The following is a 15,542-nucleotide window of genomic DNA, read 5'->3' on the forward strand; positions in this document are numbered from 1 at the left end:
TGTTTTTCAGCTGCAGCGCCTTTGCTTTTGTAGGGTGTGTGTTTGGACAGTGCCATACTTGGCGACTTCGAAGCTGAATGACTCAGGGACAATTTGGCAGTTCTCTTCTTTAAGTCCTTAGGTGTCATGTCTTGGCATGAGCCACAATCCACCACCACATGGTCGGTACTGTAAGGAAGGCATGGTATGAACAGTAAAACAGACACAAGTGACCACAGTTCAAAGGTGTTTATTAAATTTTCACAAGGGTGAGATAAAAGCCTATCTAAACCTAAATCTACAGATGGGCGCAAGCTACAACTATCAAATAATAATAATGCAGTCCTAGTAGAGTCTTATCAAATTAAAAGTTCATGAAAAAGAAATAAGTGTTCACAAAATGATAAGTCAGGATGATTGGGCCGTTGACCCCATTCCCCACGTTTGCAGCACAGGGAAAGGCGGTTCACTCGAGCAAAGCACACACTCTGGCTTCTGTGGCACAAAAACATAGTTCTATTTTCAAAGTTCAGGACCTCCTGTGTCCAAGTCTCTTTGCTTCTTGCAAGTCTCTTGACTTAAAGTCCCTGGTGAACACAAAACAACACGTAAATGTTCTTTTCCCTTTTACCAATATTCAATTTGGGTATTAGCCCTGGATCCCCTTGAGCTGGGCTCAGATCCCTTTCAAAATCAAAGTTCAACGTTGGATCCACCTCTTCCGAGCTCAGATCCCTTTTATAACAATATTCAGAGAATTCTTTCTCGGGTGACTCACGGTTCCCCCCAGTTCCCCCTTAGCTGGGCTCAGAGCCTTTTCTTTCTCTCAATTAATCTCCCTCAGATGGGCTCAGATCAATTGTGTTGTACTTTAAACTATCAAAGACTTTCTAATGTGCACAGGATTTAGCAAGACCCACTGCATGACCACTTCCATCTCAGTATTCCTTTTTCTCAAACAGTTGGATACCTAACAGAGACCTTCGAATGAGCGCCCTTGTGGCGCCGGACCTCTCTGTGTATGGTATCTTGGGTTGCCTCACAAAGTTCAATTACTTGTTTGGTTCCAATTATACTTTTGTCGCACATCGCCAACGCCTCACACACTGTTCTCTTTATACAAAGTTTCTGCTTGCAACAAAACACAAGCCAATCTGGTATCAGTCTCTCCGACTCACCGGCTGTGCTGTCTTTTCTGACGCCGCTTTGTTGTAGGATGCAAGGACAGTACCACGGCAGCAATCGCTCCTCCCAGACTTGGTTATCGACGCGGGAGAACCCCGGGTACCTCTGACACACTGTGCAGGTTTGATCAGCCTTAATTTCCTGAGCCTTTGAAAGTAAGAAACCGAAAACAAGAAACTGATGGTCTTTAGAGGTCACAAGTACTTCCCCCTCCCTGCAACTCTCTCTGGTCTTTCCCTCTTACTCCTTGTATTAAATTGCCATCTTAGAACCACCGTTTCCTCGTGTGGTTTGCCTCGCCCACGGTGTGCTTTCGTGCTGCACCTTTTATACGTGTGAGGAAGTGTGATGGGAGTCAGGTGTGTGTAATAATCCGCAATTGCCTGACCTTGCCTGTCCATGGTGTTGGGACATGTCAGGTATACGGCTCTGGTCTTCGTCCTTTGTCGATCACAGTGAACTGTCAGTGGGAAAGTGTTTGTGTCGGAAAAGGGGTGGGGGTTGAATTTCTAGGTATTCTACCAGGTAGGATGGGGAAAAGGTGTTATTGGGAAGGGAATACTAAGTCTCACCCTCCCGTGTCCCACTTCCACTGGCTCAGGACCGCTCCTCCAGGTGATTCCCCCCTGCACTCGTCCACCCTCAGGAACTAAATCCAAAAGCGATGGCTGTGTCCTGGCCACCTGGATGACAGATCCCCGGGGACTAGCGGGTGAGACACCATCAGGTTTCTCACAGTACCAAGGCACCAGAGACACATTCTCTACGCGTCGGCAAGTGACTTTTTAGCGCAGCAACCACAGCACTTTTTGAAGCCCAAATCTTTTGCTGTCAACATAGTAAAAGACATTTTGAAAATCAAAAGATTTTCTATGAAAAGAAAAATGTGCCAGAGATTTTCAGAAGCAATGTTTCTGAGTAGCGTACAGGGCATGCAGAAAAAAGAACTGAGTTTGCGGGGTGCCAAGCGCACCATTTGTACCAGCATCAACATCACATCCAGGCACAAAGATGACTCAATGACCATGGATGCCATAGCTCACTGCGCCACCTCCTAGGAAAAAGTTTCTGAGAGCTGAAAAGCAGGAGAAAATGCATCTAAAGATGAGGAATCCGTGAGAGGACACAATCCCTTAGAAATATGAAAATCGATTATTTAACCACCAAAAGCCAGTATTTTGGGATTTGCACTACATAAACAGTCAAAGTTATTGTTTTGGTAAAGAGCTCTTCACAGACATCTGCTATTGTTCTCAGACGACCTTTGGAAAGAAGTCTAAAATCTGCATGTTTACGGTTACATACTAGTCTTAATGAAGATTTAGGGCAATACTTCCAATGTTGTGTCCCTGGGGAGCCCATCAATGGACTAAAGGGCACACTCTACCACCAACCCTGTAAAGGTTTTTAGTAGCTGTCTGTAGTTTGCCTATGGATTATCTGTGGATGAAGATTCTATTCGTAAGACCTTTTGATATAAACATTTATATTACTGCTGGTTCTTGCACTGGGCCCATCTAAAATCTTTAGGTTTCTGATTATGCATGCAAACCACAGTTGATGATCAATTTAACACACCTCATGTGCATCAGGCAGCAGTTTCCTCAAATCTTCACCAATCTTTCCCCGGTCTGCTCTCCTCTGAACAGTGAAATATACAAATGCTACGTAGACCCAGGTAACGTCAGAGGGTAAGAATGCATCTCCTGTAGAAAGGAAACTACAAAAGCAAAAAGAAATGCATTAGCAGGATGAGACAGACAGAAAGAATGACTAGGGAAAGAATGACCCAGAGATAAACAGTAACACTTACTTGTCTGTAGCAATTTTGGCATTCTTAGAAAATAGGCTACTCTTGTTGGTCTTTACACCTTCTGACAAGACTGAAAACTGTGCACTAAAAGTGTGAGGCAAGAGAACATACAGATGGTCCCAGGTTGTAACACTATCATCTCAATCCTCAGTTAACTTTCTAGAAAGCTATCCAGAAATAGCACAATTGGATATGTTCAGGCAGGCAGGCATGACAAGTTATTGATACAGAGGAGCCTAAACAGGTAGAGTACCAGCATGTAATAAAGTTAATCACTTGTGGTAAATATTTTGCTCTTAGCATATTAGGCACTGATAAAATTCCAGGATAACCATGCCACCATGCTGCAAGACTGGAAACGGCATTAGCAGTTTCAATGGGCTAAGAGGGCAACAATTTGTGAGCCCGACATGTTGTAGACAGTTTCCATGTCGCCTTCTTGAACCCCCTTCTCAATATTAAACATAAATAGCTGAGCCTGGACAAAACAATTGCGTGCAATGACGGTGGGAAAATGTCTAATATATTTGGAATGTCAGTATTTCTAAAAATGGCTATTATATCACAATTGTATTCGTCCCTTTTTCGTTCTTAAATTTTAGAAACAGATCAGAAAGTAAAGTGAATTGGGATAGTAGATAAAGTTCAGAACAATAAATGACTTACCTTTGATAAGGTAAGGTTTGTTATAGTGGAACATTAATTGCTCCCACAGATTCCTTATCTTATTAAATATCACCTTGATGCAGTAAGCTCTGGAAACAGTTTTCGAAGCAAACAGTGCGGATCCACTCACAGCCTCCCCCTTTCATCAGCAATATCTCATACAGGGATGACGCTGCAAAGATGCAGGTACGGAGCAGTCAGTGTCATTTTGCCCCATTCCACCCATTTTTCATCAGTGAAGTAAGGAACAGCAGAATTTGAGGGAACAATCTTGGTCGCATGCTGAAAACCTTTCTCTTTTTTAGAAATGCGTGAGGTCAATTTGTGGTGAAGGAGGCTGGATGAGGACGCCTCAGAGGAATTAACGTATCCACCAGACAGAAAATTACCAAAGTGATGCGATTTGTTTTTCTGATGGACACATTCCTCCCACATATTTCTCATCTTGTAAAAAGATTCTCCAAGCTGTATTGATGAAGAAGAAAAAGGAGGGAATGTAACAAATCGAGCCATAGTACAATTTTGAAGAACCGATTTTCCCACTGAGACATTGCCCTTCTTCAGGGAGTCTAGCACAATACTGTCTAAAAAAGGTATGCACTTATGCCCAAGTCACTGCTCGACAGAGGTCTGCAACCGGCACATCTAATTGCAGAGCAGACGTGGCTCCCACTCCACTCGTTGATTGAGCTTGAGTGCCCTCCGGAAACACCTCCTTATGAGCTACCCATAGCAAGTGGTGAAACAGATAATCAACCATCTTGACATTGTTCTCATTGAAATAGATTTTCCTTTTTTGGGGGCCTTAAAACCTATGAAAAATTGAATGTCCTGCCTGAAATATTTTGTCCTGGATAAGCAAAACCTAAGAAAGACACTTTTAGGGTCCAGGATGTGCAGTATTTCTTCTGCTTTTGAAGGATGAGGTGTGTCAGGAACCAGAAATGAGACGCGGACACAGAGGACTCATGATATTCGTTAAAGAAGTTAATTAAACAAAGGGGTTGGAAAATGCCTCGCTGTCCCTAATCGAGGAAGTATTTCCCTACCTCAACCAAAGCTAAGGGTATGTCCTGGGTCAATATGTCCAAAGCAAAAATGTCCTGTGTCCGAAATCCTATCCTAGCCCTCGCATTCTAAAACTAACTCCAAGGTGTTAATGGTATTATCTCTGGCTTGAAAATTGCACAAATGTTCAAGTTCAACAAAAAGATATAATCCAGCACAAGTTCCAAATGGATAATGTTCACAGTTCCTGGCTGGGAATGGCTCCCTTCAGCAGGTTTCTCTCAACTAAAACAAACGTTCCAAAGAATAACCACGTTCTTTAAGGGCTAAGAGGATGACTCCGTCCTCTTGGTGTTATAATCCACTCCAGGGGAATTATTAACTTCCGCAAATCTTTTCCACAAACACTGTAATTCAAAACCCCAAGGGCATGATTCTTCTTTGGGATTCTCTTTTCAAAGTAACAAAATTTGGGTGCGGTTCTCAGACTCGCAAGGTTACCTGGTATACTCTCCTGCCAGGATCTCTCATGTAGTTCCTTTGTACAATTTGGGTGCTGGTCCCAGACTCGCAAGACAACTGGTATTATCAACCTTTCCAAACTTCTCCTAACTTGAATCCTCGCTGGAGATGGAATCCAAAGATTCTTCTGCTGTTAAATCCATTCCTCTTCTGCTGGGAGATTTCCGATCCTTATAGAGGCAGGGTCTGTCTCGAGAGGTAGCCACTATGCCTGCCGGTAAATAGCTAAGGCAAGAGGTCTGCCTCCCGAAACAACCAGAGTGGTAAGGGAAAAAGCTTGTATGGCAGAAAAAACCCTTATAAGGAAATCCAACCCGTAGAGAACAAGAGTCTTCATAGTATACATACAGTATATAGTATAGTAACAAGATAGTATGCAGTGAGAATGGTGGAGGCCAAACGTAGCAGCCAAATAACTGGCTAACATGTCGGAGGCTCGAAGACCCCAGGAGGAAGATAAACAGAGGCAAATGAAGGAAAAAGATCAAACAGCAGGCTGAGAAGCAGAAAGCAGAAACAAGAGGATGTCAGAGAGAGCGAGCAAACAAAGCAGGAGCCCGGAGCAGACGAGCTGAGCAAGGCGTAAGATAACAGGATGAACGGGTAAGCAAAGTAGGAAAGAGCGAAGAAAACCTAGTTCAAAACACAGCATCTTACCCAAGGAGAACAGAGCAGGGTTGCAATGTAAAGATGCAAGGTTGGGGCTGCATTAATAGGGGCCGGCATCTTGAAATAACAACTAGACGTGCAAGAGAAGGAATGCAGAAGACGTGTTGGCACACTAATGGCCGTGTATGTGCCACCTATATCACAGCCTCCAGGGAGGGCAATTGCCGAGAGGTATACACTCCTGCCAAGCTCTCTCTTTAATCCTTTACACAATTAAGGTGCGGGTCCCAGAATCGCCAAACACCTGGTATAATTTACTGGCAGGTTCTCTTTATTCCTGTGTTTCTTGTATTAACACAGTTGCAATATTCTGTATCGCTTCTATCAAAGTATCGGATCTCAAACCTACTTTCATGTTAAATGTCCCAGTGACCCAACCTCCTTGCTCGAGGTCATCCAACTTATTTAACTGCCACTTATCGGTTCTTGATGAAGCTGACAAAACACCTCGGTGACCCAGCTTCCCTTCCCAGGGTTCACCAGCTTTCTCTGGTATTCTTTGAAACTCTTGCAGCAAATACACAGAAGCGCCCTGGCATCCCGCCGTCACTTTATGGGCTTACCGGCGTCGCATGGCAGCTTTCATGTCCTTCGTGGCTCCTGCTTCACTCTTAAGCCCTTCTCTGTGTTCGGGCGGCGTTGGTACTGCTTCTCGGTTCCCGCGGTCGCCGGAAGGGCCCTCTTCTCTTCCAGCTGCGACCCCAGCTCGGTGAACCAGCTCCTGCAGTCCTTCCCCTCTCGCCTATGGGCTTCTCAGCTTGGCTTTCCCAGCAGTAGCTAGCCGGTTGCATCTCTTTGTTATGTTCAGCTGTTCCATCTTTAAACTCCCACTTCAAGGAAGGGAGTTGCTTGGAGCCAATCGGCTTCTTCCAAGCATTAGACTGCTCCTTCTGGTTCTGCTGAGTATTCGACATTATTCAGCCCTTCTTCCTCGTCTCAGTCTTTATTATTCTGTTAGTTACAGATTATTGGTGGATGCTATCAGCAGACTTTAAGGGTTGTGGCAGGGATGATGACAGTATGCCATCAAGGCATGGGGTAATGTAATGCATGGAATGTAAGGGGTATCCCTAAAAGGGAAAGGGGCATACCATTTCTTATTTGATAATGCCGGACCATAGCCCTGAGGGTCGCCTCCCCTCATGTGATCCTCCCTCAGATAGCTACCCCCAGGGTTAGGATCCGGTAGCGGATGCCGTCCCCTAGCCACATGAGGAGAGGCTACTTCTGGGAAAGGAGTGATGACATCATCAGATTTATCACAGGTAGCAGAACGACTATGGGCAGGTGTACCTCCTGTGAAAAATGAAACTCTACCTATTTAGTTTGCTGGAATTTGTGCAGTTTGGAAAAGGCAAAATGACTCTTCAAATCAACCCTTAATTTTTTACCTCAGGTAGTGACAATGTATTGAACTGCATGCCCCAACTAAAGTCAAGGCCACCAAAAAAGCCACCTTGAAAAAGAGACTCCTTAAAGGGCACGTTTACAAGTGTGAGAAACCTGAAGGTGTGTCACCCACTAGTCCCTGGGGATCTGTCAGCCAGGTGGTCAGGGCAAAGCCATCACTTTTGGATCCAGTTTCTGGGGATGGACCAGTGCGTGATTGATCACCTGGATGAGGGGTCTTCGTTGAGTGGAAGTGGGACACTGGATCGTGAGACGCGGTATTCCCTTCCCTGTAACACCTTTTCCCCATTCTACCAGGTGGGATACCTAGGAACTCAACCCCCCCATTCCGGACACCAACAATTTCTCACCAACAGTTGTGCTCGTGAGCCCAGCCAAAATGGCTGCGAGCCTGTGAGCTCCCAGCCACCCTGTGAAATCCGGACAATATCCGGAGCTTTCCCGACAGCGTTCTGCCTCCACGTTCAAGGTAGAGCTTTGGGACGGCCCTGTCCTCGAGCTGGCGGCGCTCGGTGTGAAGCGGAGGACTGGTGGAGTTGCCCCCGGGGCTTGGCGCTCCGGTGAGATCTCCGGCCGCGTGGCGTGGTCGGACGCTCTGGCGCCTGGTGGACGGCCGATCGGAGGTCTGGTGACGGCGGAAAGAGGAGGACGGTGTCAGCGGCTGGAGAGCCCTTGAGCACAGGCTGCTTGGCGGAGGGCATGCGGCTTGCCTGGGGGCTGCCGGGCAGCGAAGCGGAGGAGCTCCGAATCTGTGGCGGGGGAGCCAGGAACCTTGGATTGACCCTCCGGTGGACTGCTTGAGACTTCTTCAACGGGGCACGCCAGCGGGGGCTGAGGCTTAGAGCCGCGGCAGAGGCTCGTCTGGCCTGGGCTGGTCGTGGTGCTGGCTCCCGCCCAGCCCCTCCGCTCAGATTTGAAGATACATCGGGCTCCGCGAGAGGACTGGTCCTGGGAGCGGCAGTGGAGGAGCCACGAGCGCTGAGCGGGAGGCGGCTGGTGTGCTGGACCCCGCCGGGGGCGGTCCCGCTGCATCTGAGGAGCGGCACCCTTTACCTGGTGCCAAGACGTGCGGGGATGGAGATGCACGAGCCCTGGAGCGGGGTGTCTGCGTCCTGGGAGGTGACTCTCTGCATTGGAGGGGAGCTGCCCGGAGGCACGAGAGACTCGGTGTGCTGTAGCTTGGACCACCTGTAAACTCCATTAGGCATTCATTAGTGGAGAAGCCCGTGGGGTGCAGTAAGTGGAAATCTCCATGCCTGTTCGCCTGTGACTATTTGAACCACCTGAGGCGGGCTCGCTGCGGCTGCTGTTTCTATCTGGAGCCCTGGGGAGCGGATTTGTAGGGGGCCACTCTGGGTCTCTTCCCCCTCCTGGGTGGAGGGGGATGTCCAAGCCTGGTAAAAAGAGCAGACAGCGGCAATCCAAGCTGTGGTTTGGCATCTCGGCACTGGCGGGGAGCATGGAACCTGTGGAGCAGCCCCAGAGGCTACAATCCCCGCCGGCAGTCGACGCTTTGGGGGCCCTCCAGGATATCAAAATTATGTTCAATCAACTACAGTCCAGTATCCAAACCCTGGATGGGAAAATGGACATACTTACCTGTAAGGTCGACCATATGCAGGTCAGGCTGGACAAACATGGGGAGAGGCTGGATGAGGTGGAAGGTAGAATATCAACGGTGGAGGATGAGTCTAGCTCCCTAGTTAGGGATATGACATCGGTGCAGAGGGCTTTGAAAGAATTGATGGCCAAACAGGATGATTTGGAATCACGTAGTCGGAGGAACAACCTGCGGATTGTGGGCGTGTCGGAATCGTCTGACCAGAAGAAAATGGAGCAACAGATGGAGGTTATGCTTAAGGAGGCCTTGGGCCCAGAGGGTTTCTCTGACATGTTCGTAGTGGAAAGAGCGCACCGGATAACCTCGGGAAAGAGGCTCGTCCCTGGGGCGCCTCCACGCCCGATAATAGCAAGGCTTTTAAACTACCGGGATCGGGACACCGCTCTCCGCAAGGCGCGGGAGAAGGGGTCGGTGTCATACAAGGGGGACAACATTAGACTATTCCCTGACTTCTCGGGTAAGGTCCAAGCGTCCAGGAAGTCATTTCTGGAAGTGAAGAAGCAGTTGAGGGACCGCGGAATACGGTATGCAATGCTGTTCCCAGAAAAACTCTGTGTTGAGCACGAGGGCAAGGCGCAGTTCTTTAACACACCGGAAGAAACCTCAGGCTTCCTGGCGCGGCTGCCGCGACGGCCCGGGCAAGGGATGAATGGTGGACAATAGGGTATTCAAGACATTATATCCTTTCGAGTGGCCGCTGAATGGTGTAGGCTTGGCTGACGGGGTGCACTGCTCTTCGGAGGCGAACAGGGTTGGCTGGGCCCAGAGTGGCACCTCAAGCGGAAGCGATTGGGGACCTGATGCTCAGGTCTTGGTTTTGTTATTGGGGATGTTTTGGAGGGATGAGGGAGGGGTGTGGGTTCACTGACAAGTTGGGGTTGTTGGTGGGGGTGGGGGTTGACACACTTGTTCGTGGGAACTCTAAATCTGTCCTGCTGCAGTGCCCACGGGGCCTTGTCAATCTGTGGGTTATATAGTTATTTGCTGGGGTTATGGCGTCAATTAAATTCTGCACATGGAACGTCAGAAGGTTGACGTGCCCCATAAAACGTCGAAAAGGTACTGTTGTACATGCAAAGGCACAAGGCGGAAGTAGCATTTCCTCAGGAGACTCATTTAACGAAGGATAATGAATCCACCTTTGGGAAATCGTGGGGCTGTCATAGATACTTCTCGTCATATTCTACATATGCTAGGGGGGTCTGTATACTAATTCATCACAGAGTTGGGTTCCACTTGGTTTCTGTAGTGAAGGATGAGGGGGGTAGGGGCCTTATAGTACAGGGCACTATTCGGGGGAGGAAATATACCTTTGTAAACTACTATGGGCCTAACAATGACATGGTAGACACCCTCGATTGGATTGATAGGCAGCTTGGAGCTCAGTGGCTGGGGAGGTAATTTGGGCTGGAGATTTCAACACTGTACTGCAACCTGAATGGGACAGGTCCAAGGGTACGCAGGGCGGGGGGGAATAAAGGGATGCATCGACTGCGGGAACTGTTGCTTCTTTGGGAGGTTGCAAGGGTGCGGCACCCGGGGTCACGGCAATACACATGTCATTCCGATACTCATGGGTCGGCTTCAAGACTCGACCTTTTTCTTGTCTCGCATTCATTGCTGGGTAAGGTCAAGTAGGTCGAGATCCTGGCTGGCACCCTCTCGGATAACGCACCCGTGCTTCTGGTCCTGGGTGTCGAGGCGCGGGCTCAGGGGGCGTACTCATGGCGCTTCAAGAATGAGGGTCTGACCGATGCGGTATTCAGGGATGGCTTGCAGACGGCGATTGACACCTTTTTAGAACTAAATATAGGATCGGTGCAATCCGCTGGTGTACTTTGGGAGAGCCTGAAATGTGCGATACGCGGGGAGTGTATATCTAGAGAGGCAGGCATTCTCAAATTAATTAGGAGGGAATTAGCGACCAAGGAAGAGACCCTGCAAAGACTGCAGGCGGCTAACGCAGCTCCTTCCGATCATGTTCAGGCAGAGATTCTTAAACACCGGCAGGAGTTCCAAGCGTTAGCGCTGAGGGAAGTCAAATTTCTGAGAAATGCATCTAACATTCGGCAATATGGCGAAGGTAACAGACCTGGTCGCACCCTTGCAGGGATGACTAAAATGGACTGTTATGTGGGCAGAGTGCAGGTGATCACGGATGAGCGGGGGGATAATAAGTTTGAGGACACTGAAATTGTTCAGCAGTTCTTTCGGTTTTACAGTCATCTGTACTCTTCGAGCTCACAGGCCTCGTTGAGGGACATTGAGAAATATTTAGACAAAGTTGCGCTGCATTGGTGCAGGGAAGCCCAGAGGGATCACCTGAATCGTCCACTGTCGCTGGAGGAGGTTGTAGAGGCGATTAAGGCTTTGCCGAATGGGAAATCGCCGGGACCCGATGGGTTTACGGCAGAGTTTTATAAATGCTACACGGACACTCTGGCACCTCAGTTGCTGGATATGTACCGGCACAGCTTAGAATCAGGGATTCTACCGGATTCACTACGAGAGGCGTTAGTGGTAGTCCTGTTGAAACCTGGCAAACCTGGGAGCGACTGCTCCTCGTACCGTCCAATCTCCTTAATTAACATAGACAATAAAATCCTGGCGAAAATTCTGGCCGCGAGACTGGCGCCCTACATGGCGGAAATGGTTTTGGCAGACCAAGCTGGTTTTATCCCGTGCCGTTCCACCTCGTATGGTCTCAGAAGAATGTTCGGGTTAGAGTCGGCAGTAGCCACATGGGAATCGGTGGTGGCCGCCCTCTTGGATGCCACCAAAGCATTTGATTCGATAGAATGGCCGTTTCTGTTCTCAGTTCTTCAGCGTATGGGTTTAGGCGCCTATTACGTGAGTTTGGTGAAGCTACTGTACACGCGTCCGACAGCGAGGTTGAGGGTGAACGGCCAATTAACACCAGCCATCCCTCTTGAACGCGGGACCAGACTGGGATGTCCCTTGTCACCCCTAATTTTTGCCTTGGCGATCGAAGTATTAGCGGAAAGGATCAAGGATGGGCAAAATACACCGGGGGATCCAATTGTACAATCACAAACTAATAATCTCATTGTATGCTGATGATATGGTGCTGTTTATTAAAGATCCTGAGGTAAACTTAGACCCGGTGATGGAGAAAGTTCAGGGATTCGGGGTGGTGTCAGGCCTACAGGTGAACACATCCAAATCGGTGTTATTTCCCTTGTCGGAGGCAACGTCCCAGTTCCATGATATATGGGGGTTTCAGTGGCATATGGTCAGTACAACTTACCTGGGTATTTCCATTGCGAGGGACCCGCAGGTGGTGTATCACACTATCTTAGCACTCTGCATAACGCCAAGTTGGCCCTGAGTAGATGGAGGAAGCTCCCACTGAACCTGTATGGGCGGATATCCGTTGTTAAAATGACACTGCTCCCAAGACTTATTTATATTTTCCTGAATGCCCCAGTTAGAGTCCCCGGGGAATTTTTTCATAGCTTGAAAGCCGAGATAACGCGATTTATATGGGCAGATAAACAGGCCAGGGTCTCGTGGGATAAGTTAATAGCCCCGGTGTCGGAGGGGGGCTTGGCGTTGCCAGACTTTGAAACATATTACGAGGTGGCGCAAGCTGGGTTTCTGATTTATTGGCACAGATTTCAACATGATAGAAGTCGCATAGAGGTGGAGAGAGCAGTGGCTGCGCCCAACCTGCTTCGGTCAGTTATCCTGTTAGCCCCGAATCGGGTGCGTTGCCCAAAAAACTTGGTAGAGGTAACGTGTAGAGCATGGACTAAGCTAGAACAAAAGCAGAGGGGTGGGGTTCTCTAATCACCCCGGCTCCCAGTAATACATATACCGGGGATACCTATTACTGGAGAAAGATGCTTTGTGGATATGGTTAAGAGACTTGGTATTACATGCTTTGGTGATGTGTTCCCTGGGGGCAGATTTGTATCTTTGGGGGAATTGAGGGAGAAGGGGTCTCTATCTGCCCTAGATGTGTTTTTATACTTTAGATTCAAGGTAAGCCTTCAAGCGATATTTGATACTTTCCCTGACCAGCCGCCGGTGTCCCCTATGTTAGATAAGGCACTCCAGGGTCTACTGGACAGGCGTATGACCACAGGACTGTACTCAATGGCTATCCGCTCTAGGAGAATGGGAACATCTTGCTTGCGGGAGAAATGGGAGAAATCATTGGGTAGGGAGATCTCAGAAGATACATGGAAATACTGCTGCGAGGGTATTCGAGAAGGCGCTATCAACGCGGGGTATAAGCTAATTCACTTTAAGTATATTCACCAATTCTATTACACTCCTGTTAAGCTCAGAGAACTCTTCCCGGAGGTCACCGGAAGATGTAATAGATGCCGGTCAGAAATGGCTGACTTCCTCCATGTTGCTTGGAGCTGCCCGAACATACAATCATTTTGGAAAGGGGTGTTTGAGGTAATTGGGGGGATCGTAGGCCAAGTAATGGATCCTGATCCTGTGATGGGCTTGTTAGGTTACACTAAAGCGATCCCGAGACGTATGAGGAGGTTGGTGACGTTGCTTCTAATCCTGGCTAAGCGAAGGGTAGCTGTGATGTGGGGGGCCGGGCATGCTCCGAAGGTCTCACATTGGGAAAACAACATTTTGCATTGTAATGACATGGAAAGTGGGTGGGGCTCACTGAATGGGCAGTGCAGATGTGATACTGGCATGTGGGATGCATATACAAATGATTTGCTCCAGAGGCCCACCTCTAGTGATGGTGAGGCATCGGTATGGGTCGATGAAGGGAGGGTCTAGACGGCCCTTTGGACATTACGTGCGGGGTGAGGTATGGAGCTGGCTATAATGGGACTACATCTGGAGGCCTAAGCGGACTGGCCTATGGTGGCAATGATAACAATTGCCTGGACGGACTGCACTTGTAGCCTTAGGAGTGGACAGCATTGTATGGTGTGTCAAGGGTGAGGGAGGAGGGTGGAGATGGGGGGGAAGTTTGTTGTTGTATGTTGATTATGTGTACTGATATATAAAATGGTAAATGACTAAAAAAAATATATATATATATATTTCTCACTAACAGTTCACTGTGAGCGACAACAGACTAACACTAGACTTCTATACCTGACATGTCCCAACACCACAGTCAGGCAAGGTCGGGCAATTGCGGATCATTACACACACACTTGACTTCCATCACACTTCCCCACACAGCTAAAAGGCGGAGCCAAAAGCACACTCTGAGCGAAGCAAAACACACGAGGAAACAGCAGTTCAAGATGGCAGTTTATTACAAGGGGAAAGACAGCAAGACCAGAGAGGGTTGCAAAAAGGGAAGAACCCTTGACCTATAAAAACGTTACTTTCAAGAGCCTTGGAAAGTAAGAAACCCAACAGCAGGAACGAAGGCTGATCAAACCTGAACAGTGTGTCAGAGGTACCTGGGTCTTTCCCACGTCGATAACCACGGCTGGGAGAAGCAACTGTCACCGTGGTATTGTCCTTGGCTCCCACAACAAAGCAGCGTGTATAAAGAGAACAGAAAGCGTTCAGAATGAGCGACACAGCTGCAATTGACAGCCAATAAGAATCACTTTAACTTTATAAATGAACTCTGGGGAAACAAGAAAAGAAACCATATACAGAGTGGTTCGGCACCATGTGGGTACTCAATCGAAAGTCTCTGTTAGGTATCGTACTGATGCTGAGTGTCAAAGGAATAGTGAGATAGAAGTGGTCATGCAACGGGTCAAGCTAAACCCGGTGCGCATTCTATAGTCTTCAATAGTTTAAAGTAAATCCAATTGGTCCGAGCCTGGCAGAGGGAGACTTGTTTTGGAAAGCGATCTGAGCCCGGAAGAGAGGGATGCATGGTTAACACCAAAATTGAATACTGTGAATACTAAAAGGAATGTTTGCGTATTGTTTTCTGGTACAGCAGGCACCCTGCGCCAAGAGACTTATGAGATGTAAAGAGAATTGGACACAGAAGGTCTTGAATTTTGTGAACTGTGAAAATTGAACTCTATGCTCGTGCCGCATGAGCTAGAGTGTGCGCTTTGCTCGACTGAACTGCCTTGCCCTGTGATGAAAACATGGGGAAGGGAGGGCAACGGCCCAATTATCCTGATCATTTTGCGAACACTTCTTTCTTTTTCATGAACTTCACTCCCACACTATTTGTAATTTTGTAGTAAGGATTGGCAATCATTTTTTTAGGCCTTATTTTGATGACAAGACTCCTCTAGGACTGTCTTCTTTATTATTTGATGGCTGTAGCTTGCTCCTGTCTTTAGATTTAGGTTTACATAGGCGTTTATCACACCCCTGCAAAAGTTCACTAAACACCTTTGAACTGTGGTCACTTGAGTCTGTTTTACTATTGCCACCATGCATTCCTTACACAAGTAAGCAAGGGTTTAAATGGGACCACCATTCAAATAGTAAAAGGAGAAATTACTCGCATCAAATGATCTTTCTATGGATTCTTCTCATGCAGATTCCTCATCTTGATAGATAACCATCATCCAGCTCTGCTCCTCGGAAACATTTTGCCGGGGGCGTAGTGGACCTTGACTCAGCCGTCGATCCATCTTGCCCGGCTCTCGATCGTCGGCTCTGGAAGTGACGTCAGGCATAGTATATATAGCACATCACTATACCCCATGCTTCAGTTTGTCCCTTTTTTCCCCC

At 48.0% G+C, this 15,542-nt stretch overlaps 1 protein-coding gene across 6 annotated transcripts in view; it reads right to left on the reverse strand.

Annotated features, from left to right (window-relative positions):
* Positions 1-15,542, reverse strand: part of FANCA (FA complementation group A) — a 3,206,914-nt gene that overhangs the window by 429,362 nt on the left and 2,762,010 nt on the right. For 4 of the 6 annotated variants that reach the window (XM_069646037.1, XM_069646038.1, XM_069646035.1 and 1 more), the window contains 2 exons: positions 14,291-14,356; positions 2,743-2,884 (listed from right to left, as the gene is read on the reverse strand). In XM_069646037.1, coding sequence (XP_069502138.1) covers positions 2,743-2,884; positions 14,291-14,356 — 208 coding nt within the window. The remainder of the gene's footprint in view (positions 1-2,742; positions 2,885-14,290; positions 14,357-15,542) is intronic. The other 2 variants (XM_069646039.1, XM_069646036.1) reach the window with 1 other exon arrangement.

Source organism: Ambystoma mexicanum, chromosome 2p (assembly GCF_040938575.1).
Source record: "Ambystoma mexicanum isolate Mex_15411 chromosome 2p, UKY_AmexF1_1, whole genome shotgun sequence".
NCBI classification, from domain to species: domain Eukaryota; kingdom Metazoa; phylum Chordata; class Amphibia; order Caudata; family Ambystomatidae; genus Ambystoma; species Ambystoma mexicanum.